Source organism: Patagioenas fasciata, chromosome 2 (assembly GCF_037038585.1).
Source record: "Patagioenas fasciata isolate bPatFas1 chromosome 2, bPatFas1.hap1, whole genome shotgun sequence".
Lineage (NCBI taxonomy): Eukaryota > Metazoa > Chordata > Aves > Columbiformes > Columbidae > Patagioenas > Patagioenas fasciata.
Window position 1 is genome coordinate 121,507,925 of NC_092521.1, and position 23,547 is coordinate 121,531,471.

At 42.2% G+C, this 23,547-nt stretch overlaps 1 protein-coding gene across 2 annotated transcripts; it reads right to left on the reverse strand.

Annotated features, from left to right (window-relative positions):
• Positions 1–620: 620 nt before the first annotated feature.
• CTNNB1 (catenin beta 1) lies at positions 621–22,709 on the reverse strand. 2 transcript variants are annotated; one of them, XM_065830353.2, is made up of 16 exons: positions 22,441–22,708; positions 8,059–8,119; positions 7,336–7,563; positions 6,944–7,197; positions 6,618–6,856; positions 6,323–6,524; positions 5,849–5,993; positions 5,373–5,476; positions 4,954–5,292; positions 4,543–4,701; positions 3,460–3,579; positions 3,159–3,309; positions 2,946–3,067; positions 2,666–2,726; positions 1,696–1,916; positions 621–1,399 (listed from the first exon to the last, which is right to left on the reverse strand). In XM_065830353.2, exons 2-15 carry the CDS (start codon positions 8,069–8,071, stop codon positions 1,708–1,710), a joined length of 2,346 nt encoding a protein of 781 aa, XP_065686425.1. In that variant the 5' UTR covers positions 8,072–8,119; positions 22,441–22,708; the 3' UTR covers positions 621–1,399; positions 1,696–1,707. The 2 variants fall into 2 exon arrangements, with proteins under 2 accessions (XP_065686425.1, XP_065686426.1); XM_065830354.2 differs by lacking the exon at positions 8,059–8,119 and having other exon boundaries at positions 22,441–22,709.
• Between the last annotated feature and the right edge of the window lie 838 nt (positions 22,710–23,547).

A 23,547-nucleotide genomic window follows, 5' to 3' on the forward strand; every position in this document is an offset into this window, starting at 1 on the left:
AAGCTGAATTACTGGGTAAGAATTGTCCCTCTGCCATCACAATGCACAGAACCAAGGGAAATTTATTCAGTACTTTCATTCAGCTCTCAGCATCTTGGGATCCTTCCTTGAGCCATGATACTTTGCAGCCAAGACCAACCCTATCTTCTGCCTGCAAACTGCTGCACTGCGGTAGAACATTTGCTCTCAGCTGAGGCTGGTGACAGCTGCACAGATGTGCACAGTCAGTGAAGACACACTTTCTCTGCTTCCAACTCCACAAGTCAATTACACAGAGGTTGTATCTATCTCACACAGTAACTAAAGGCTAAGGACACTTGAAAATGTGTTTAAGCTGCCAAGCAAGCTGACAGTTTGTAAGTGAAGGATCTTCACTCCAAGTAATACACTGTTCCAACTCTTTGAAGCCCAGAAGCTGAGGGACCTGCTGTGAAGGTGGCAGGGTAAGAACACTGTCTCAGACAGCGTTGTGGGGAAAGCCTCTGGCAGTAGGATTCAGGGCTCTATACGGTAACTGTTCCTTCATGGGATAAACAGGGTAAATGGCAGTTCTACAATTCCAGGACAATTTTGAGACAACTTTTTGACACATTTATAATCTGAAATAACTTGACACAGAGTGAATTAAAAGTTTACTTTAATTTTGAACCATTTTATAACTGCATTTTTCTCATGAAGCATCTGTATCACAGCAGGCTACAATAACTTTGGGATAAAAGGCAACTGGTAAACTGTCCAATACAAGGTTCCAAATAAACAGTTCTTACTGGCCCCTACCCAGACATATCCCAGATAAAGTTTTTGATCAAAAACATGAAATAGATCCACCTGCTTATTTTAAGCATATTAAAAAGGAAACTAATTGGACCATTTCTATTTGTCTAGTTTTTTTATACAAAAAGGCTACACAATGTTACACTTTATTCAGAATACAGTTAGAGTGATTATGAATTAGTGTTCTACACCTTTACTCAATCCTTAAAAATTAGAAACTGCTGTAGCATATTCACTATAACTTAATACTACAAGAGACTTGGAAAAAAAAAACCTAACAACAATTACTGCAAAAAGAAAGGCTACTTTGAAAGCAAGCAAGGTCAGTACCATTACAGAGATTTAAAAAAAATAATAAATTTTTAACAAGCAAGGCTAGGGTTTGATAAATTCCATCTTGCAATTCATCCTTGTGCATTCTTCATTTCTTGAATCACTCCCAAAATCCATTTGTATTATTACTCCTCGACCAAAAAGGACCAGAACAAAAAGTTTACTTCAATTGTTCCCATAGGAAACTCAGCTTGGTTAGTGTGTCAGGCACTTTCTGAGATACTAGCCCACCCCTCGAGCCCTCTCAGCAACTCTACAGGCCAATCAATGCAAGTTCATTCAGATGATACAGCTGCAAAGAGAAAAAAAGAAAACAGTTGTCAGTGTTCCTGAGTAACAGACTGTTATAAACACACTAAGACTGCATGAAGCTGGTGCACAAGACATTACAGTTAATTACTTCCACACTTCACAGCAGAAGTCAGTTTGGAGTGAACTGCTCGCGTGTCTCCAGAGAGTGTATTCACTGTTCTGGCACACTGGGACCCAATGGAGCCAATCCCCTCCCTGCCAACCAAGTCCTCAGTCCAGTCCATCTGTTTTTTCTCTTTTTGTTTTGTTTTTAAATTCAAGGTTGGAGCTTCTTACCTAAAGGATGATTTACAGGTCAGTATCGAACCAGGCCAACTGATTACTGTCACCTGGAGGCAGCCCATCCATAAGGTCCTGGGCATGGCCAAGATCTGGCAGACCATCAACTGGGTAGTCAGCACCAGGGTGGTGGCCACCCATTTCATGTTCCATCATAGGGTCCATACCCAAGGCATCCTGACCGTATCCGCCAGAGTGGAAAGAACGGTAGCTAGGATCTAAGAAAGTTAAAGGTGGCAGAGGGAAAAAAAGCATAATGTTAAAAGATGTTAGATGCATCAGAAGCTGCAAGTATCAGTGTGTGAGAAGATCTTTGTAGCCATCTGATTTTTTTTCTAGTCCAGCCAAGTTCAAAACAATCTGCTGCTGCTCTTAATAGCTATTCCGTTGTTTGAAACGGCCTTCCAGTACAATTCTGCAGACAAAGCACACTGCAGTCAGAAGCACGAGCAGATTCCAGCCAAGCCATTAGTCTGCACAATCAACAGTACTAAAATTCAACAATACTGCAGCAAAACCAGGCCCCAAGACTGTAGACTTGCTTCTGAAAGACTATTCAAAAATAGCTTAGAATCCTCAGGGAAAGGCTTGCAATTCAAGTCTATAGACACAGACTAATACATTCAATACCAGCTTTTTTGTTTTTAAGAAAAACTGTACTATTGGAATTGTCAAGTCCATTTGTACAGAATGTAAAGATTTCTGGAAACAACAGCTCAGCGGGAGATTCTCCCACAAGACTCAGACAAGAGACACCAGTTTTGCGTGTTCATACACTCGCATTTCAGTGCTGCCAGAGGTGGTGCAGAAACTGGTTATCTGAACTGGCAGTTCCGCATCTGCCTGTCAGTTTGCAATACCTTGCTGAAGAGTAATTCACTCTTCACTCACTTGCAGTTCTCCTTTAAAATCTATGACTTGACTTCATCCAACTTAAGTTTAGTCAAGGGGAACAGAAGAGACTCACCATCTGGGCGGTATCCAAGAGGTTCTCCCTGGGCACCAATATCAAGTCCAAGATCTGCTGTCTAGATGTACACAAAAAGTTTCAAAACAGTTTTAATGTCAGGTCCTTGGGCCAGCACTAGTAATTATGAGTTGAAAAAGCATTGAAGTTTGCCCCAGATCCCTTTTTAGCAACTCTTCTGCAGTGAGCACAGAAACACCTACACTTGACTACTAGAAGGAGGGAGGACTTGGAAGCAAGCTCTCCTCAAAGAATCATTAATACAAAAGACACAACTCACCTCGTTCCAAGCCATTGGCTCTGTCCTGAACAGAGAGCTTGTCAATTCAACTGAAAGTCGCTTCTTATAGTCTTGTGGTTTGTCCTCAGACATTCTGAAAAGCACTGCAGCTGCGTATGTTGCTATTGAAAAGGAGAGTGATTTTAGTACAGGTTGAGTCTTCCAGCAACTTTTCTAACAGAGGTATGAAACCCATCTTTTTAGTTCACTTACCAACACCCTCATTCCTAGAATGAAGCAGCTCTGTTAAAGGGGCAGTTGCACCCTCAGCTTCAATTGCTTCAGCTGCTTCCTTGTCTTGAGCCAGTTCACAAAGTACACCAGCAGCTACTCTCTGGATGTTCTCAATGGGCGAGTACAACAACTGCAACCAAATCACAAGAGTTTCTTCAGATCTTCTACTTGAAACAAGCTCTTCAGCACAATCTGACTTAACAGTTCTACACCAAGGTAGCATAAGAGCCATTTTACTAGTTTTCCAAATATGTACTACAGCACTGCCTTGAGCTCTTACCTGCACAAATAGTGGAATGGTATTTAGACCCCTGATTACAATTCGATTATGAACATCACGTGCAAGAATATGCAGGGCTCCAGTACAGCCCTCAACAATTTCTTCCATGCGCACACCCTCCTAGGTAGGGAAAGAAAAGACATTTTTTGAAGTTCACATACTGCATGCTATCTTCTAAAATGACTGTCAAAAAGCAGATCAGCCTGTCACCAAGTCAACTGAATTTCTCCCATGCACACACCACCCTCTTCCCCCAACAGGGCTCAATATCCACTGCTGCTGGCCTTCAAATTTAACTTCACTGCTAGAAATCAGCCTAGTTTATCCAAATAAATCCCCTACATGAAGCACCCCAGTGGAAATCCTCCCAGCATTCTCATTTTTATTTCAGTTCATTACAAACTTCATGTCTGATAACATTGTTTGGTCCCCCCCCAAGCTGAATTAGCTTGGCAGTTTACTGAGTTTGCATCAGTGGTTACTGGTAACCAAGAGTCCCCCCCCTCCTGCCTCTGCAAGTGTTAACTACACTGCTGTAACTAGTAGGTGCTGCTTCCTTTTGCCCATGCTAAGGCAATTTCCCTTTTGTTAAAGTGTTAAATGGGATGGGGGGGGCGGCAGGGAGAGGGAGAAGAACCAAGACTGATCTTGCCACGTTGACCTGGTACCTGAATCAGTAAGAAGTATGAAGCCTATACAACTTCTCAGTACTCTTGCAGCTCTAACCATGCTCAAAAATACACAATAAGCTGTGATAGCATTCTTAAACCCATAGTTCCAACAAGGATGGGTTTCCAGGTGCTATGTCCCTTACCAGACTAGACAAACCCAGCATTTCTGTTATCTATAGCATGTAGAATTAAATAGGTGAGAGGTTCTCAGTAATACTAATAAATGAACAAGAACACCAAAACCTTGGTTCTTAAGAAAAACTTCAGGTCTGCCAAAAGAATAACATTAATTAGATCAAATGGTAAATTAACAGCTATTTAGACCAAACAATACAAGGCAGAGATAGATAGACATCTGAGGATTTTGACAGACAACTTCAGCATGTTAGTTCCATTAATTGTGGCCACTTACCACAAATTGCTGTTGTGTTCCACCCATCGAAGTACGTCGCTGGGTATCTTGATGTGCTCTAACCAGCAACTGAACTAGCCTTGGAATAGCACCTTGTTCACGCAGCGGGGCGTGGTTGGCAGGACAGAGCGCCAGATTGCGGATCAAACCAACAGTGGCCTGCAATTAGGAAAGGGGTGGGAAATAAAAGAGCATGAGGGGTGTGCTTGCTGTTAGCCATTTCTTTTTTTAATCAGTTGATCCAAATGCTTCAGTCTCTAAGAGACAACACCAAGCTGCACAACTGAAGCAACTTCCCATCAGATAAATTACACTCCTGAACACCTTGGTAACAAGTTATTTTTCACAGTTAAAATTATGTTAAAAAACCCCAGCAGTTTTCAGCACTGAAAGCTGTTAACCATTATTTACCTTGATCAAAGGCCAGTGTGATGGTGGGTGCAACAGTTTAACCACCACTGGGAGTCCATAATGGAGACGTACGGCATTTTGAGCCATCTCTGCTTCTTGATGTCTGCTGGTGAGGTGACGGAGCGCACAAATAGCAGGTTCTGTGATGTCTTCCCTGTCTCCAGCCCGAAGAACTGTGCGCACAAGAGCCTCAATGCCACCAACCTGGCACACCATCATCTTGTTCTTGTAATTGTTGCAGGTAAGGTTAGAGAGGATACCAGCAGCACAAGTCACAACATTAATATCATCTGATCCTAAAAGCTGAACAAGAGTTCCTAGAAGGCCTTCCATACCCTCCTGCAAAAGAGGGAAGAAAAATTTAGTCTCTCCCCTCTTATGTTGGCTTTTGATCCTGATCCCTTAAAAGAGTCATTTACCTGCTTTGTTGCAGCATCTGACAGATTTCTCAGAGTCCAGAGACAGTTCTGGACAAGACGCTGGCTTGGATCTGTGAGGTGGAGTCCCAAAGCTTGCATCCCACCTAGAAGATGGTACAGATTTGACATCATTACTCACATGCTCCTCTTGTGAACAGTCAGGTCCTTCTTCTTGAAGACTGAGTGCAAAAAAAATCTAAGATTCTTTGTGACACTGGGCCTTTTAAATATATGCATATTCCAAGGAGACTATTCTGACAATGCTCAGCCACTAAGCCATCCCACTAACACCACAGACTTAAAACAGACTGCCTTTTATACTCCTGTATACTGAAGGCCTTCGAAAACTAGGTATGGACTGAAGGACCAATCCAAGTTCAATTTCTGATGCTGGTAGTTTCTGTTCTTGTGCAGAATGTACTGATTCCAAAGTATGACTATTGTTTTTTAAGTTATCATGAGTATAAAGTACTTACCAGCCTCAACAATAGCAGGTTTGTTGCTGGAGCAGACTGACAACACCTTCAGCACTCTACTTGTGGTCCACAATAGTTTCTCATAGGTATAGGTCCTCATTATGTTTACTAGAGCCTGGGGTCCACCACTCGCCAGAATAATCAGCTGAAAGACAGCACAAATAACACCATCTGTCACTTACTGTGCATGTCAGTAGGTAATAATTGTTGCTGGCTTACACCTGTCATAGGTTGAGATCTCTAAAAAACTGTTCACATCTGCTGGTATTGTCTAAATTTTGCAGTCTCACTATAAGGATGACTGTATCTCCTCAAAATAATTCCCGCATCCCTCAACTCTTGCAAGGTCAGGACTGACTGGCAGAAGCCCAACATGACTGAAGATCCAAAATACAGAGGTCAGTGCCCAGAAACTGTTAGGTCACTCAGGGTAAGCTTGCTCATTTTAAGTGCTTCCATAGCAGAGGCACTTACCTTACTTTCTTGATTGCCATATGCTAAAATCTGAAGGCAGTCTGTTGTGATGGCCAAGAATTTGACATTTGTCTTGTTGAGCAAGGCAACCATTTTCTGCAGCCCACCAGCTAGACGGACAGCCATTTTGGCTCCTTCCTGATGTAAAAGGAGATTGTGAAGAGTTGTAATGGCGTAGAACAGCACAGAGTCCACTGGAGACCTACAGAAGGGGGCAAAAAACCCAAACTCATAAGTACCTGCACCTACCAGTATCAACTAAGAAACACAAGTACAATCTTAGTAGTCCACATACCCCAGCATTTTCACTAAAGCAGGGATGCCTCCCGATTTGAAGATTGCCAGCAAGCCTTCACGATGATGTGAGAGATTGTGTAGTGTACCTGCAGTACAACGGGCTGTTTCCACATCATTTGTGTTTTGCATGGTACGTACAATAGCAGATACCATTTGAGGAGATCTCATAATAGCGTGGCGAGATGCTTCCTTTTTGGATAACTGATGAACCATAACTGCAGCCTTGTTCACCACCACCTACAGAAATATTTGAAAAAAGCTCTTAGTTTTAAGGTCATTGAAAAAGCCCCACAAACAGTACACTGAGGCAAAGAAAATTCTTACCTGGTCCTCATCATTCAACAGTTTGGTCAGTTCTGGGATTGCACGAGTTGCAAGTTCAGCATCATCTTGGTAGTTTATCAAATTAACAACAGCATGTTTTAACATCTGGGATGGCTCAGCCAAGCGTTGCACATTAGTTGGATGAGCAGCATCAAACTGTGTGGATGGGATTTGCATTCCTTCATCCAGCGTTTCAGGGAACATAGCTGCACGCACTCTCTGAGCTCTAGTCATTGCATACTGGCCATCAATATCTGAAAAAACAAGGTAATTTGTTACCTCAAACCAGCAAAACAAAGCACTTCTTCTAGATTGGTAATAATTCAGTATTTAGCTTTCTGTATTGTTAAGCTGCAGGTCTAGGCAAACCAGTGTAACAAAAAAGGCCTTACCAGCAACTTGCTCCTGGGTAAAGGACTGAGAGAATCCCTGCTCCCACTCGTACAGAACTTGTGTTGTGTCCACATCTTCCTCTTCAGGATTTCCCTTGCCACTCAAGGAGGGAGCAGTTGTTGTGGCACCGGAATGGATACCAGAGTCCAGATATGATTGTTGCTGCCAGTGACTGACTGCTGCTTTTCTGTCTGGCTCCATTGCCATATCCAACTCCATCAAGTCAGCTGTAAGAAATCATTGTTGAACAATTAAGTTTAGTTCAATTACTCCAGCATGTATTAATCCTTCAGGAGATTACACAGATTTTAACTGAAAATAAACTTCTATAAAACAACTACCTCAACCCAGCAGAGGTAGCACTGTAAGACAGCAGCTTTAAACTGAGGCTTTATGTTAAAGTAATGCAGACATCTATAAACCTGACTAACAGGCAGAGCAATCACTGCTATTGTGATTGTCTTAGTCTGCTACTGCTCAAAGGTTCCCTTTTCCACATGCTATTATTAGGTACTTGACTGTACTTAGGAGACCCAAAATGCTATGACAAACTTGTTTGCAAGTTTGAGTTCCAGTGGTAAGGTATAATTACTGTACTAGAGCAGACATTATTCCATCCATGTGACTTTAAGAAGTTAAAAAAGGGGAGTAAGAAGCCAATTTAACTGCTCCTTATTAGATCTGCTAGAGTCTAATAACAGAAATTGTGATTCATTATATACCTTGGGTTGCCATGTTCCTTGTTGTGCTCTCAGAACTCTTTCCCACTACCTTTTAGAGCTCCTAAAAAAAGACCAAGGTTAGAACTTAAACACTAATCAGAGCTAGTAATACAGTATTTCATATTAGATCACTAGAAGTACAAACTAAGACTTTACATATCTTGCCATTTCATTGCTACAGTTAGTATATTTAAATACTAATTAGCAAATCCCCATGGGTAGAAAGGCAAAGAAAGATGTATCATCCACACTTTTTCTGGCAGACTATATGTAAGATATATTCTCTCAAAGCTACAAGAGAAAAAGAATTGAACACTGATTATGATAGAGCCATTTTTAACTTCTCTATCCTTGCATAAGATGAAGTCTGGACATTAAATTCCATGGCTTGGACATACCACAAAGACAAGGGCTACCTGTCAAACTTCCTCATATTTCTCAAAGACAACTATTCTTAAGCCAAACTCTTTGATTCAGGGCTACAACATAGATTTTCACAGGGAAAGCTGAACTGACCATTTGAGGCAAGCTGCTATAATTTCAGTAGTATAAAGACTACCTAAGGAGTTAAAACTGAATCTTCTTCACTAGTTTCCTGCACCACAAGAAGGAAAGTTTGTTACACAAAATAACTCTTCCTTGAAGTTAAGCTGAAAATTAGAACAGTCTTACAAACAAATGCTCTCCTTTAGTTGCACACATTCAGTCACCAAATGCACTTTTTTTTCCTTCTTGGAGAAAGCCAAGGTAATTGAGGATGGAAGGCTAAAATATGATCAAATGCCCTATCCAAATCTTCAGTCCTGAAGTATCTGTACCATAAATCTGTAGCCACCTCTTCACTAACCCAGGGACTCAAGGCTACAGCTTTACAGCAGGTCACTCAAAGCTGTCATGCTTTTATTTCATTTGCTCCCTTCCCCCCACAGTCCAACAGTGTTTTCAGCACAGACACAGAGCTGGTAACAGCCCATTCTGGGAGCCAGCCAAGCAGAAACATTTGTAGTGGTAACTAGTGCAGTGAGCAAAACCATCTCTTCCAGCAATCAGCTCTCTGTGTGCCCTTAGGTGTTAGAGCTGTGCTGATCAAAACATTCCTAGACAATGAAGTAAAGGCAAGCCACTCATCTCTTTAAAGGACAGGTTTGCAGTACTGTGTCAGGAGAACAAAGTCCACTCGACACAGTGTTTGTGTATAGACAGATTTCTCAGTTTAAGAGTTTCCTTCAGGAGCAGCTTTCAGAACATCATACTTAAACAGAAGACAGGCCTGCAGTTTTAACAGTCTCACTGAATAGGTTAGGCAACTCCAAAGCAAGCTTGTATTTCACTGTCTCTGAGCCAGCTGCAGGATACTCCAGCAGCTCCTGAGCAAACTCTTTGCTTTGCTGCAGAAATGCCAGCGCTGTTTCTCCTGACTCTGCACTCCCACAACTTTTGGCGGCAACTCTTTCCTGGTCCTTTTAAAATAGACAGGAGATCTGCATCTGCAGCAGATACACAGCATCAAGCTGATTCAAGACACAACACAACATTAAGTACCCTGTTACGCAGTTGGAAATGCTTAGGTCCCTAGACCAGTCCTACTCCACAACCTGGAAGAGACTGACCGACTCATTCTACCCCTTACAACCTGCATGGAGGATGCACTGACGATACAACTATTATTTGCAGTCCCTCATACACTGGATTTTTCCAAGTGTTCAACACAGGAGTTTGGGAGTAGCAGTGGTAAAGGGAAGGAAAAACTAACACATGCTGTCAGTTTACCAATAACATAAAAATTCTCCTGAGTAGCTAAATTGGAGGAAATACCTATACAAAAGCTTCATAGCTCCCAGTAGGTCTTACGCATTACTTCATCAGCCCCACTAACACCTTCCAAACAAAAAGAAATGAAATATCACTAAAAGTAAGATTTGTACCTTTGCTCCCCCTAGTCCTCACTGTAAGTCAGATGTGACATTTCCAATAGAAAACTGGGCAAGATCTTACTGCTATACACAATTCACAATATGCTTAGCACAAAACAAGATCTATTTTTATTGTAATCTTTCCTGTCTCCTCCTATCAGGAGGCTGCTAATGAAACTGACCACCAAACTGGTTTTGAAGATACTGGGAGACAACCAGTCAATAGCTATGACTATACTTTGAGATATTTACTACCACCTCAGACTCAATGCGGAGCTTAGAAACAACATTTATTATTTCCTTCCACAGTTGAATTCTGCACAAATGAAAGTAGCTGGCTCACAGCAACTGCACTCTGAAATGGTGGTCTCAATTTCAGCAGCCTGAAGAGATCAGAAGAATATCTGAACCATTAGGTACAATCCAAAAAGACCACCGTAGCCACTGAACTGCAACACTTCCAAAATTAAGCTGAAGAACACCTACAAAATAGCAATGAAGAATACTGAATTAAGTGTTCAGATCAGCATTATCAGTCAGATATTCGGTCTCTGAAATGCCAACTGCAGATCAGCCTGCTAGCTTCACCTGAAAGTTTAACATCCTAATCTGCATTTTATATACCTGTAACCCCCCAGCAATTCCAGGTATAATTTTTTAGGATTAAAACCAATTTCCCATCTAAATAAAGAGTTCAAAATATGTGCAAATGAAAGGAAAAAAAAACACACACCACACCCTGCTAGGATAATTAAGCTTGTAGTCTTCAACCACAAAGCACAGAACAGCTCCTTTAAATCAAGTTATTCACATTTACTGAAGGACACATGACTAGTGACATTACATTGTCAAGGTCAGTAATACAGATATTAACCATCAGGAAGAGACAGGACTCAGTATACTTCACAGACAAACTTTAGCCTAGCAGCGAGCTTCTGTAAGCCTCACTGTTTTTAAAGACTACCTGGTACTTGGAAGTCAAGTCTGAATTTTGATAAATGTCATGTTACACAGAACTTCATAGGGATGTTGTGTGCACAAGCACAGGCACATCACGAGAAGAGCCAGAGGCCACCAATGTAATTGCAAAGAGCAAGTTTATTTTGGTTACCTCTCTACTGGGGGATCTCCGTAGCTACACCTGAGCTCCCAGGCAGAGGCGGCGTAAGCGGGGACACAGGCGCTGGTAAGTTTAGCCCTGCTGGAAGATCGCTGGGCCTGCTGAGCTCGCCTGTATTTCACGGCTTCAGGCAGGCGCAGCCTCCCGCTCTTTCTCACAACAAAGCAGGAATCTCAGACACAGTGATAAGGTGTCCAGAGTTTCTCCCAGGCCTGTGTTATCTAACACAGGGGTTCTACTTGTCAAGCACACAAGGTCAGTAAAACAATTAGTGTGATGTATGTGTTTTCTTTATACCCCAGCTGCGGGTCACTTGAGCATGTTTAGCTTTCTCCTCCTCGCCAATCTTCCGCAATTCCCATACAGATGTACTGCCAGGAGTTATGAAACTGTTAACTTCCTAAAAGCCTCCACTTGTTCAGCAAGCATTATCAGCTTCAGGTTTATATGGAGATTGATTTTTTTTTTTAATATATATGTTAAATTCCTCATATGAAGAGCTATGTGAAACATTGTACTAGACTGTATTGTGTACCATGAGTCCCAACCTTGCATTTTAATTGTAAAAAAAAAAAAAAAAAAACACCTGAGAAAAATAGTTCTGCAGGCTCAGCAGGCTTATGAGCCAAGAAGATGACAATTCAAATGTCTTGGTTTTCAAAGGAATGAAAGAGTATTCTGATGATGAATAAGACTTAGGTATTAACTCCTGATTTTTGAGAAGTTAGGCACATGCCGAGGAAGTCAACAAGACCACAGCATTTCTCAAATCTGAAAAATAATTCTGAACAGCTTCAGTAAAACCTAAATAATGTTCTTCCTAAAGCTGTTAAATTCCATTAGGACACAGAACACAGTGAATTGTTTACTTCTATTCTTTCTTATATAGAAGAACTATGAGAATAGTCTGTCTAGGGGGGTGAATATCAACGTGACATTTACCTGACTGATACATCAAGACTACAGTACATTTGCACCTCTGCTGCAGTTTATGTAAGATAAATCCATTTTCATTGTCAGCCAAACCAGTTTGTTAGCCTACAAAACAGCTCATATTTGCAGCCTGTGTTAAATAAAAGTGTATATATTATTTCTTCTTAATGTTTATAGAATCTCTTCTTTAAAATTGGACTCAGATTATACCCAACTGATCCCACCCCTTTGTAAAGCAAGTCAAACTCAAAGCTTGCAGTTCTTCCAGAAATCTTGCTTGAGAGCAGCATGTTACTAAACTTTGTATGAGAAACCTACTGATGCATCATGTCTACTGACCATGTTCTCATACACCTCTGTCTCACCTCAACAGGCCAAGCAACCGCATCTTTAAATTAACCATCAGTGCTGAATGAGACATTTTCTTCCATTATGACACTTATAGCAGGTAAAACATGGATCATCTACACACAAGTATTTGTACTGGTAAATAGTTTCTCTAAATGCCCTGAAGTTATTGTAACCATTACCAAGGTGTTAGTGAAAGCATTCTTTGAGTCTAATTTTATAACTGGTCTAGAGGTCCCTTCCAACCTGGTATTCTATGATATTGTCAGGCAGATGCTTACCAATGATATCACCTGTGTATGCATTTTAGAAAGAGTCAGTAGCCAAAATGTACAGGCAACATCAGTTCCACAACTTGTAACACCAGATAAAAGCAGCACTCATTCCTATGACTCAAGAACAGAAATATAAGAATGTAATCTAGCAGAAGCTTCCTAATTAACCTTGGTTTTCAACTGGAGGATGTGGGAAATACATTCAATTAAGGTTTCTAAAATAAAAAAACCCAAAACTTTAATCTTATCCTGGAATTTATTACTCCATTCTCTAGAAAAGGAAGTGGGGGAAGGGGAGTCATCCAAGTAAGACAATGCTGATAGTAGAAACATCAAAAAGCTTTCATGGTATATATGCTCTTTCAGAAATGAGTGGCTGACCTGTCTCCTTAAGCAATTTTTGGTCTAACCTACCCCACAGCTATAAACACTCCTGAAACAGGCAAGCCTACTTCTACTGCTTTTAGATTTCTCATTTGTAGAAAATGTGATCCAAATGAGATAGTCACTTCAATATTCATTAGGAATAGCACTAAACTGAATAACAGGAAGCCTAAAAATCTGACTTATTTTTCTTCCTTCAAAGAGGGAAGCCTATAATCAAGTTATACCTGTATACTAGCTACTTTTTTTTGTTAAGAAAAGCCAAAAGTCTTAGTCTAGCTGAAGAAAAGGTGACAGATACCATTTAAAAGGGAGGTAAGGAAGGAGAAGGTACAGGTGACCTATAAGAACTGAATTATAAATCAGTTATCCACAGATGAAAACAAGGATGGCACTTGTGGGAAGTAATGACCTGGACTATTTGCATTCAGTTTCTAACTTAGAGGATTCTACTTCTAGATGAAGCAGCAAGATAACCTGGGAACTTAAAAGGATTGTCATTTGCCATGTAGATCTCAATTTAGGAACTTAGATTTTGTATCTTCGATCATTAAAAAAGTTCAAGAATTTTTACCACTAGAAATCTGTTTTAAACTTCTAATTATTCCTTATCCAAATGGGGTTAAAGTCCTCTTCTCCCATATGCTCCCAGATATTCTAAACAAAACTTTGAGGATTTTTATCTGGCTTCTATTGATCTCTGGGGTAAAGTATGCTCTGTAGATCATTTTGGAGGCCCTTCATGTATCAGATGCCTCTGTAAGATTGGTAAGAAGTCCTGAAAGTAGAGTTTCAGTGTTGTGCATCATAAGAGACTTTAGAAGCTTGCTGTAGAAATTACAGTAGGGGGTTACAGTTTTTTTTCCTAGGCAAAATACAGAAGATACTTTATTTCAAAGTAGGAACAGATAACAGGCTTGAGTTTCACTCTGAAGACTTGCATTTTAAAAGAACTTTAATTCTTCTCATACAAAGGTAACACACAGGATTAAATACATTTTTGCTGAAATACATTCCATACCCACAAAGCCAGTACTGCATAGCATTCTCATATTCTCTCTAAAGCAGCAGCATTTGCAGCCCTCAGTCAGTTTGTCAAATCTGAAAGGAACAGCTGTATGCAGTAAGTAGAGATTATTTTGAAGTTACATGCAAGCATTAGAGGACCTTGATTATTGTCAAATTAGTCACTCAACAGTAGTGACTTCTGGATTAAGAAACTCAATTTTTCAAATCCCTCCTCACACCAGCAGTTTAAGTATCTGGATGGACAAAAACTACTACAAAACTCATTGAAAACTGCCTCTCTCAAAAAATGGTTTATGGCTGTAAATTATCACATTTAACAAAGCAATACTGGATAATTTTGGAGACAGTGAAGTTTTATCTTATTACCTATACCAGGAATCAGAATACAAAACTGCACATTTTTCATATTGTCAGGCTTCCTTCTGCTAGAATACTTCTGCTTTCAGTAGGCTGATATTTAATACTGGGTAAAAATATCTTGTCATAGGCCATCTGAAGATATCCTATGTAAATGGAAGTAATTTATACAGTATGTAACATCAAAAGTAAATAACTCAAGCCATACAGACAATGCTACAATAAAGACAGTTTTCATAGGACTAAAACATTTCTATCTTTTTTCAGGTTAGATGACAGAAACACTCATCTGTAGCCTTCACTACCACCTCAGAGGAAATGGCATGGCAAAAGACAGAGCAATATTACTATATTTAAGTGTTGTGCCAAGATGCAGCAACCTCAACTATTTCACTAGTTCTACTGAAAACTAAGAGCTATCAATGATCTTAACTTACATGCCACAGCACGTGCCCACACTGAAACCCAGCTTACAGATCCTAGACTGCAACAGCACAAACTCACTCATAAGCTGTAACTCATGACAAAACTGCTCCAAGTCATTTCCTCAAGCAACACTTGCCCTAACATCATTCCTTCCAACCACTAAGCAAGAATACTTCAGTGACCAACTTGGGATCCTGTGTAATCCATCCACCTCAAATTTGTCCAAGCTACAATACTTCAGACAATGCATTCTATCAATGCCTGCAGAAAGGCAGAAGATGCCTTGCACACAGTACTACATTCTATTTTAGATTTAGCTAACCAGATCACAATAAGTTTGATTCTGAATCCAGAATATACAGTCTTAAATTCTTCTTCAAAAATCTCTTAATAGTAAGAGCTTAAAGTTTAATATCTGTTTCTCCTATCAAACATTAGTGAATTAAGAAACTTGAATAGTATCTGCTTTACTGACCTCAAAGGTTAACAGGTTGCAACTTCCAAGATTTAAATATCCTTAAAACATGCTGAAAGAGGCAACAAACTAGCTCAGATAATCCACAGAATTAAAGTGGAAGAGGCATAATTGACAGCACACACAGAAATCTGCCAATGCTTACTACGAGTTATCTCTGCTTTCAGACACTGTTTTTTGCTGCTTCATTTCCAATTCATTATTTCTTTTTTCCTTCAGGCAGCTCAGTTTGCTATTACATCAATTGTTCTGGCTTTTCAGCCTTTGTCTTCCACCTTAGAAATGATCTAAAAATTCTTTTTCATAACATGAAGGCAGAAGAGCCTCCCAACACTAGCTTTTCTAAGTTTTTCTTATAAGACTTCACTTGATGCCACATTACAAACTATTATCCCTATTTTCAGCCATCTCAGCAATCTAAGGCCAATTATGCAGAGTAGTTTCTATTCACATGCTCATTACCTAAAGCAAACAGCATGCAAATATTTCTGGTTTTGCTAGACCTTCTCTAAGTTGATTAAAACTGCTTAATGGAACTGAAGTGCGGGCATCTGGTAATCTTGACTGAGTTAAACACTGGGCTAGCTGTATTAAAAGAGGATTTATTCCTCAAAAAATGTCTAGTGAAGGAGAGACTCAGGTTACAAGGTCAGAAAAACTCAAGGCTCATCTTTGAATCCATGCAGCCCTAGGCACACATGGCAGAGGGGAGGGAAAGGGGCAACAAGGAATTTACAACTCAGCTGCGAGGCTCCATTCTCCCACACTTCACTCCCACTAGGACTAGACCACGACAATGTTCTGATACTACAGAACGCTGTTCTGGTTTACCCTCCCATTCTTCCCAAAACAGACAGTAGGCTAGGAAAGAATCACACTTCCTAACCAGCTTGCTAAATGATCAACTTGGACAACTCATTAAGTTTCAAGCACAGCTGAGACTATACATGTAGTAAGATTTACAATTTGCTTTGCTCCCCTGAAGTACAGAATGCCACCCAGAACACAGGTAGTTTTAATCGATCACTGAGAGCAACTTCAGCCACTGACTGAAAGTTCAGGTAACAAAATGCATCAGGAATGGAGCTTCCATTGCCAAATGGGCTATATTCCAGCTGCAGCCATTGAGTGTCCCTGAAACACAGCCCTTTGAGCAACACGGCACTGAGGTACTAACAGCTTGTGCAATTAGTCAGGGTCTTCACAGGTACTAAGGTTTAAGTACCTTTTTAAAAACAACCCATTAGAAGTTTCAATAAAGCAACAGTTAACATTGGCCTGAGAGCCATGGTCAGCCAAGTACTTGAGATAACTAATCTATAAAATGATGAGAACCTACAGAACTCAGAACAAGCACATCAGGTAAGTTACTAAAACAAGTGATAAAGTTCACTTGGGCACTGATCTGCACAATCATTCTAAGAGATATACTTTCAAACTTTAAGGACCTGCTGGGAAGCCTCCCCAGATACGCAGCTGGCAATATCACACAGAGGTTCTCTAATACCTTCGATGCACTGTACTCTGCTCTTTAGACAGGCATTTTAAAGAAACTTAGGTGGAAATTACACATTGCTAGGACACCTAGAAATGTCAAAAGGTACTTGGTAGCAATTACCTACCATCATAATTTCTTACAGCTATCCATCACATCCTGCAGAATTTTGTTTGATGCTGGCCAGAGCCCAGGGCTGCCAGAGTCACATGGCTGGGCACACTATGCAATGTAAAGATAGTCCTATACACTTAGCTACTTCAAAGCATACTTGTACTGTAGTATCTGAAATCTCACAGCACTGGATCTTGTCACTTCAGAGAAGTTAGTGTTTGGATCCATAGCACAATTATTTTGCCCTTTACCTAGGGAAACATTCAGGAGCACAAAAAGTCTGTCAACACAATCTTTTATGTTCAAAATCATGGGCAAGTATAGCAGTAGCTCCTAAAAAGGATCTGCAAACAAAACAGATCTACACTTTCTACACTGGGTATTTGTTTGTCCACTGTAGAAATTTCTGGTTGTTTCCAAGAGCTACAAGCAGCAGCTGTGCTCAAGCTGACAATTATCAGGTCATGTTTGAAAGTAATGGTTTAAGAGAGCTCTTCACTGGCAACTATACTGCAACAAGAGTGAAGTCTATCACTTTATTAGTAGGCAAGATTGGCCTACACATCCTTCACTGTCCAAGAGAGGACCTGCTGATAATCTTAAATGTTAAGATGAAATGTGAGGAACTGCTTCAATTACTAATCAGGTGTTACTTTTCTCAAGCTCGATGTGTAATAATCTTCTCCACAAAACGTACATATCAACCCTTTGACAGCAGTTTGCAGCTCTGTCTTAAAGGACTGATATGACAGTTTCAAGTTTATGAACTTGCATTAAGTTCATAACAAGATTATCAACACAATTAGTCTCACATCTTAATTGTTTTGACCAACTAAGCACCACCAACTCGTGCAAGCAACCTCAAAACAGTTACTAAGTTGCTTCTGTCCAGTAATGGGTTTACTTTGAGATCTTTTGATCACTAGCAACCATTTCCAGTTAGGGTTTCCTACAGCATTTATTATGTTTTAATCTCTTCAGGGCTGGGCAAAACATTAAGAGCAGTTTTATTATCACAACTTAGAAAGTTACCACCTCTTATTTGCAGGACACAATTGGGTATCTACATTATGCATACTCCTGCCTTTCTCAGTTAGGGATGAGCTAGTGTTTTTATCCAAGCTTTAGTTTGTCAGCAATACTCATCTAATAAACTTGCACTGATTTGGTCCACATGCCCCCACTTTCACTAAGGATCAAGCATGATTCTTTAGTGTCAAAAAGATGGTTCTGCAGTCATTTACCATGATCCCGTACCTCACTACCAAAATGTTGACAGGCACTTCACTACAGCAGTGTCTTACCCTGCTGTGTAGAACAATTTCAAACATTCATTTCCACTCTAATACAGCAACAATTTAACAATCTCCCAAACCAGTAAGTATCTAACTATTATCTAGTTGTTTCTTAGGCTGCAACCATGTAGCCAGCACAGAATGTGGCTATTAAACATCAATCTCTACAGTTTAAGAAACTTGAGTGATTAGTCATAACTGGACTGACACTAATGAAGTACTTATGAATCTGAAAGTGGCTGCCTTTGCTTGTCTGTCAGAATAACTACATATTTACAATAAGACATACTGACACACCAAAAAGTACTGCTTAAGCAACAAACATGCTAATGAAGTCTGACACTATAAGATGCTTCTTCAACTCAATTAAGGGAAACCAACAAGGCAAAAGCATTTATCAGCACCTTTAGGATGTTAAGATTTGTGGCCACTGGAGGGCACCTGAATTGTTGCCAGGACAATACAGAACTACTAGCTAAGTTGCCAAACCTCTCCAATTTATACAAATATAGTGCACACTGTGCATTTGTCAATTCCAGCAAGATCCAGCTAGCTCATAGTACCTTTATAAAAGCAGCAACCTAAAATACTAGATTAAGTCTTTCAACCTTTAAGGGAATTAATATATTAATTAAACAAGGCTCCAGAGTTGATCTAGTATTAAGTAACAGAGCAAGGACTTAACTTCTGTGATACTGATCCAGCCAGCGTACATTTTTTTCCTACAGCAACTTGGAGCACTAACAAAAAGTTCTTCTGTACTAAAAGCCGTAAAGCAACATCTGCACCCATACTTCCCAAGGTAACAAAAGCATAACACACACATGCTTTCACATCAAATTAGAGCTAACAAATTCATGAGGGCAGGGTGAGCTACAGGCATACTTTTCACTTCCTCACCTTATCAATTTGGTGTTCCATACAGATAGAAATGCCAGAATAAGACTTTCATTAGTTCTCTCCCTTGCACTTGAAGTTACCTGTAGGTGCAAAAAACTTTTCTGGCTCCTTTCTTCTCATGACAGGCAACAAAGGCCACCACAACACTAGTATATTAAGACATTACTGTCTTGGGCTAAAGCTTGCCTGATCACAGACCACAGCCAAGTTTTACCTTGGAATCAAGTGCCAGAAGTGAAACCACTGTCAGGCTACCTTATGTTGGCAAGTCTAACCAACTCAGTTAGTGCATAACAAAGCACCCCAAAACAAGTCTTCCAATGCTTACCTAGAAAGTCAGCAATAGTGCCTTGCCCATTTCATCAGGATGATAATTCCATCCAGAGAGACAAGGAAAGTCTCAAGAAATACCACGAAGGAGTTTGCAGAATTTTGCAAAGTTAATGTGGTGCCATTTCTAAGTTATTGCACAGGCAGGGGCTCAGAGCTGGCAAATGCAAGCTGTGAGGACTCAAGAGCGAGCCCCGACTGCCTGCAGTTTCTCACAAAGTTTTGTCAGGCTTTGTGAAGTATGATGTTCAAGATAAGTAAGGTCAGTCCTGATTTTCCTGCTACAGTATGCAGTCTGCCAGAGTCACAGAACAAGTTTTGCCGCAAGCAACTGCATGATCACCACAACCTCTCCATTACCAGCTTAAACCATGAATTAACATGAGTGATTTTGATTACTGCTGTATTTGCACACTAGTCTGCCTACTGGACAATATTTCACAGAAACATCCTTATCCAGGAGTTTCAAACAGCACATTCACACTTGAGTTTATAAGACTGAAGCTTAAAATACCATATTTCCTGCCCCATTCTTGCTACTGCCCCTTCTAGCCCTCAAAAATACTACAAAAGTAGTTTAGAAGTCCACTAGAACTAAATTCTTGTCTTTACATCTGAATTAACTTTATTAAGTATTTTGTTCTGAATAGTTAAACTTGAGTTTTTGGTGATGTTCAGTCATGAAAGACCAACATCAGTTTCACAAAGAAACCATACCATTAAGGGCAACCAAGTTTTATCACCAAGATTTGATATGGCAGTAACAAACACCACATAGTCAAAGCACAATGCCAGTGTTCATAGTAGACAATATATCAAGCAAGAAGCCCAGCCTATTTATTGCTTAGGCAAGAAAAAGGAAGCTTGGTTTAGCTAAGAATGTAACACTGCATTTGAAGAACTGACTCTTTCAATCAAGCTTTACTTTGTGTTAAATCCTTGCTTTTAGAAGCTATTGTGTACTGCATTGTCCCTTCCATCAACATGTTTTTACTTATTCCTCTTTGAAATGATCTGCAATACAGACCAACATGAACATTCCCACACATATCAGTTCATAGTCAAACAGAAAATAACTGAACTAACAGACATGCAAATATGACATTTCTTTAGAACACCTCCAGAATGGCAAGAAACTCGATATGATTTTATACTAAATATTGAATTCAGAGAGCCTTAAAACCTTGTCTGAACAGCTAAGTAGCCAGATTTTTCAACAGCACCAGCCATTAGGCAACCAACACAGTGGCCACATACCTGCAGCTGTCAGCACCTTTTTATTAAAAGAGCAAGATTAACATTAGGTTCCTGGACTGTTAGTTACTGAAATCCACATTATAACTTGGCTCAATAAACACCAGGAAGTTTTGACCTTTGTGCTGCTTTAAAGCCTTGCAGTAGTACCTTTTCGTCATTAAGCAGCAAAATCATAATTAGTGAGTTGCTCTCTAGTGTGTCTGAACTTTATATCAAGAAAACCCCAGTACTCTTTCGGGCAGCTTTCCCGTCTTTGCGTTTACTGTAGTCTCAGCACATAAAGATCCTGTTTTACTAACACCCCTCCTTGATTTCCGTCCATCGACCTCAGCATACCAGCCCAGCCTCTTTCCATTCACCACTTGCATACTTTGGGGGATGGGAGGACCACAGATGTCTGGAATATACAGAGTGTCAGAACAATGGCTGTTCCACGAGAAAGAGATCAAGAAGTAGCTGATTACAAAGATCAACACTGCTCTGCCTAAAGTCACAAGTTGCCCACAGTACCTTCACAGCCTGTCCTTTCTTCCCAGGAGGGATAATCTTCAGTGGAGGTTTTGGGGAAGAGATTTGAATGGAAGCAGCCCAACGTTCTACATCAAGTTTTAGCTAGAGAAGAATTTCAGGTGTTGCTAGATTTAAGAAACCTCACTGTTCCAGGAGCTGCTAATCATGCATAAAAAGAAAGATGCACTAAGCTTTCCAGGGAGGGGGGAAAAAAAAAAAAATCAAAACACACACGAAACAAAAAAAGCCCCACAAACACACAAAACACCTACATCTGGAGCTCCTTATTCATCGGGAAATCAGAAACAAGTACCCTATATCCTACTGGGAGTAACAGCGAGTTGCTCCACACACTCAGAAGTGCGTTAGTTTGGGAGGTTGGAGCCGCCGTCCCCCTGTCATCCCCCGAAAGCAGCAGGCGCTTCCCCTTGCAGCGTGTGAACCCCCACGCTACAAAGTCTTAAATCGTTTGCTACGAGACTCTGGCAACGTGGGCGTTAAAAACTTAATCTGATCGCTCCCAGCTCCGGGGAGCTTCATTTCGGTAACACCCAGAAGCAGAAAAACCTCCTCAGCAAATACGCATCGCAAGTAAGACCGAAAACCCACAAGGCACCAGATTAGTTATCTCCCGCTGACTGCAGTGACTGTGATTAGTTAATTACGTTCGGTACAAATAAACCCCCTTCTCCTGTTCTTTTTTCCCCCTCCTATCACCAACGGTGGTCTGCAGCCCACCGGCGAGTCGCTACCTCCCCCCGCCTTAAAAAAAAAAAGAAAAAAACCCCACAACAGACAAGCAGGGAAGCACTCCGGCCTCGGCTGCAAACACAGCCCAGAGCAGAGACCCCCGGAGACTCTCCTGCGGAGCCGGGCAACCACCCCCTCGCCCCAGGACGAGCTTCCCAAGAGACACCTCGAGAGCCGCAGCTGCCGCCTCCTGCAACCACGCAGCTGTCCGGACCTCCCGAAACAAGCGCACTCTCCCCCTTTTCCTGCCCCGCTCTCCTCTTTCCCACCCCCACTCCCACCCGGGCAGCGCCCCCCGCCCCCTCCAGCCCCGTCCTTCCCGCCTCGGCGCCGGGCACACCCTGGACCCCCCAACGGTGGCGGGCCGCAGCGCCCCATCCCGCCCGCCCGGAGCACCGGGGGCCGCTGAGAGAATGAAGGGAGCCCGGTCCGAGCTCGCCCCAAGTTCCCGCGGGAGAAAGTAGCACTAACGTTGCAGGGAGGCGAGAAGGAAAGGTCCCCCCGGGCTCCGGCTGCTGCTGCTGCCGCCCGGGCGATCCCGATCCGGTCCGTCTTTCCTTCCTTGTTCTCTCTTCTCCTCCTCCTCGCTCGGCTCTTCGCTGAGGGCGGTATCCCCGCCGCTGCCTCCCGGGTAGCAATGGTACGGTGCGGAGCGGCGGCGTTAGTCCCCTTACCCTGAACGCCTCAGCTACTCCGACCGCCGAACTGAGCGAGAGGCTTAAAATGGCGTCGCTCACAAGGAGGTTCTTATAGTGAGCGCCGGCTGTGGCTGTATCCTGCCGCCGCGGCCGAGCCCAGCGCGCAGCATTCCACAGGCACCTAGCGCACAGGGCAGGGGGAGGAGAAATAGTGCCCGGCTCCCAGGGCGGAGGGAGACAGAGAGCAGCAGCGAGGGAAGCGGTCCGAGCAGGGGAGGCCGTAGCGGCGGCGCGGAGGGGGGAGGCGGGGCGGAGCGAGTCGGGCGGCAGTGTGAGGGGCGAGCGGGCGGGACGACCGGGCGGCGGTGGGGGGAGGAGGAGGAGGATGGCGGGGGCACCTTATCCCGGAGGTGGGGAAGGAAGGATCCGAGTTCCCAGCGAAGTTGCTTCCTTGGGGGTAGAGGAGAGGCGGCGGGGGACGCGGTGCAGCTGAGGTGATTAGCCCGGGGTCCCGCCTTGTGCGGGGGTGAGGGGCATAAGGCGAGTGCGACCCTCCCTCCTCTTTAATTTAGCGTTTCGTTCCCTCGGTTTTTTTTTTAATTTTTTTTTTTTTTTTACCCACTTGCCACGAACTATACCGAAACTCCATCCTCCTTCGCGCTTGTCGCCAGCTCCGGGATTCTCCCGGGCTGCTGAACCGAGGGAAAGCGGCGCTGGGCTGGGACAACCCCCGAGCGGCCGCCCCGGCCAGGCCCGCGGGCTCGGTCCGGCCCGGGGCGGCCGGCGGGGAGCCTGGGAGAGCCCGGGAAGGCGGCGGCGGGCCCCGCTCACGTCGGCGGAAACGCGCTCCGCACTGCCCTGGTAAATATTTGTCAGGAAGCAGTTACCAAAGAAAGTACCTCGTTATGCAATTTATTTTTTTTTTTTTGTGGAAGAAGCG

Coding starts and splice junctions, on each gene's coding strand:
- CTNNB1 (XM_065830353.2), bottom strand. Junction 6,525..6,617: donor GCTTTAGTGAAAATGCTGGG/GTATGTGGACTA, acceptor CCCCTTCTGTAG/GTCTCCAGTGGACTCTGTGC. Junction 5,994..6,322: donor ATGGCAATCAAGAAAGTAAG/GTAAGTGCCTCT, acceptor GCTGTCTTTCAG/CTGATTATTCTGGCGAGTGG.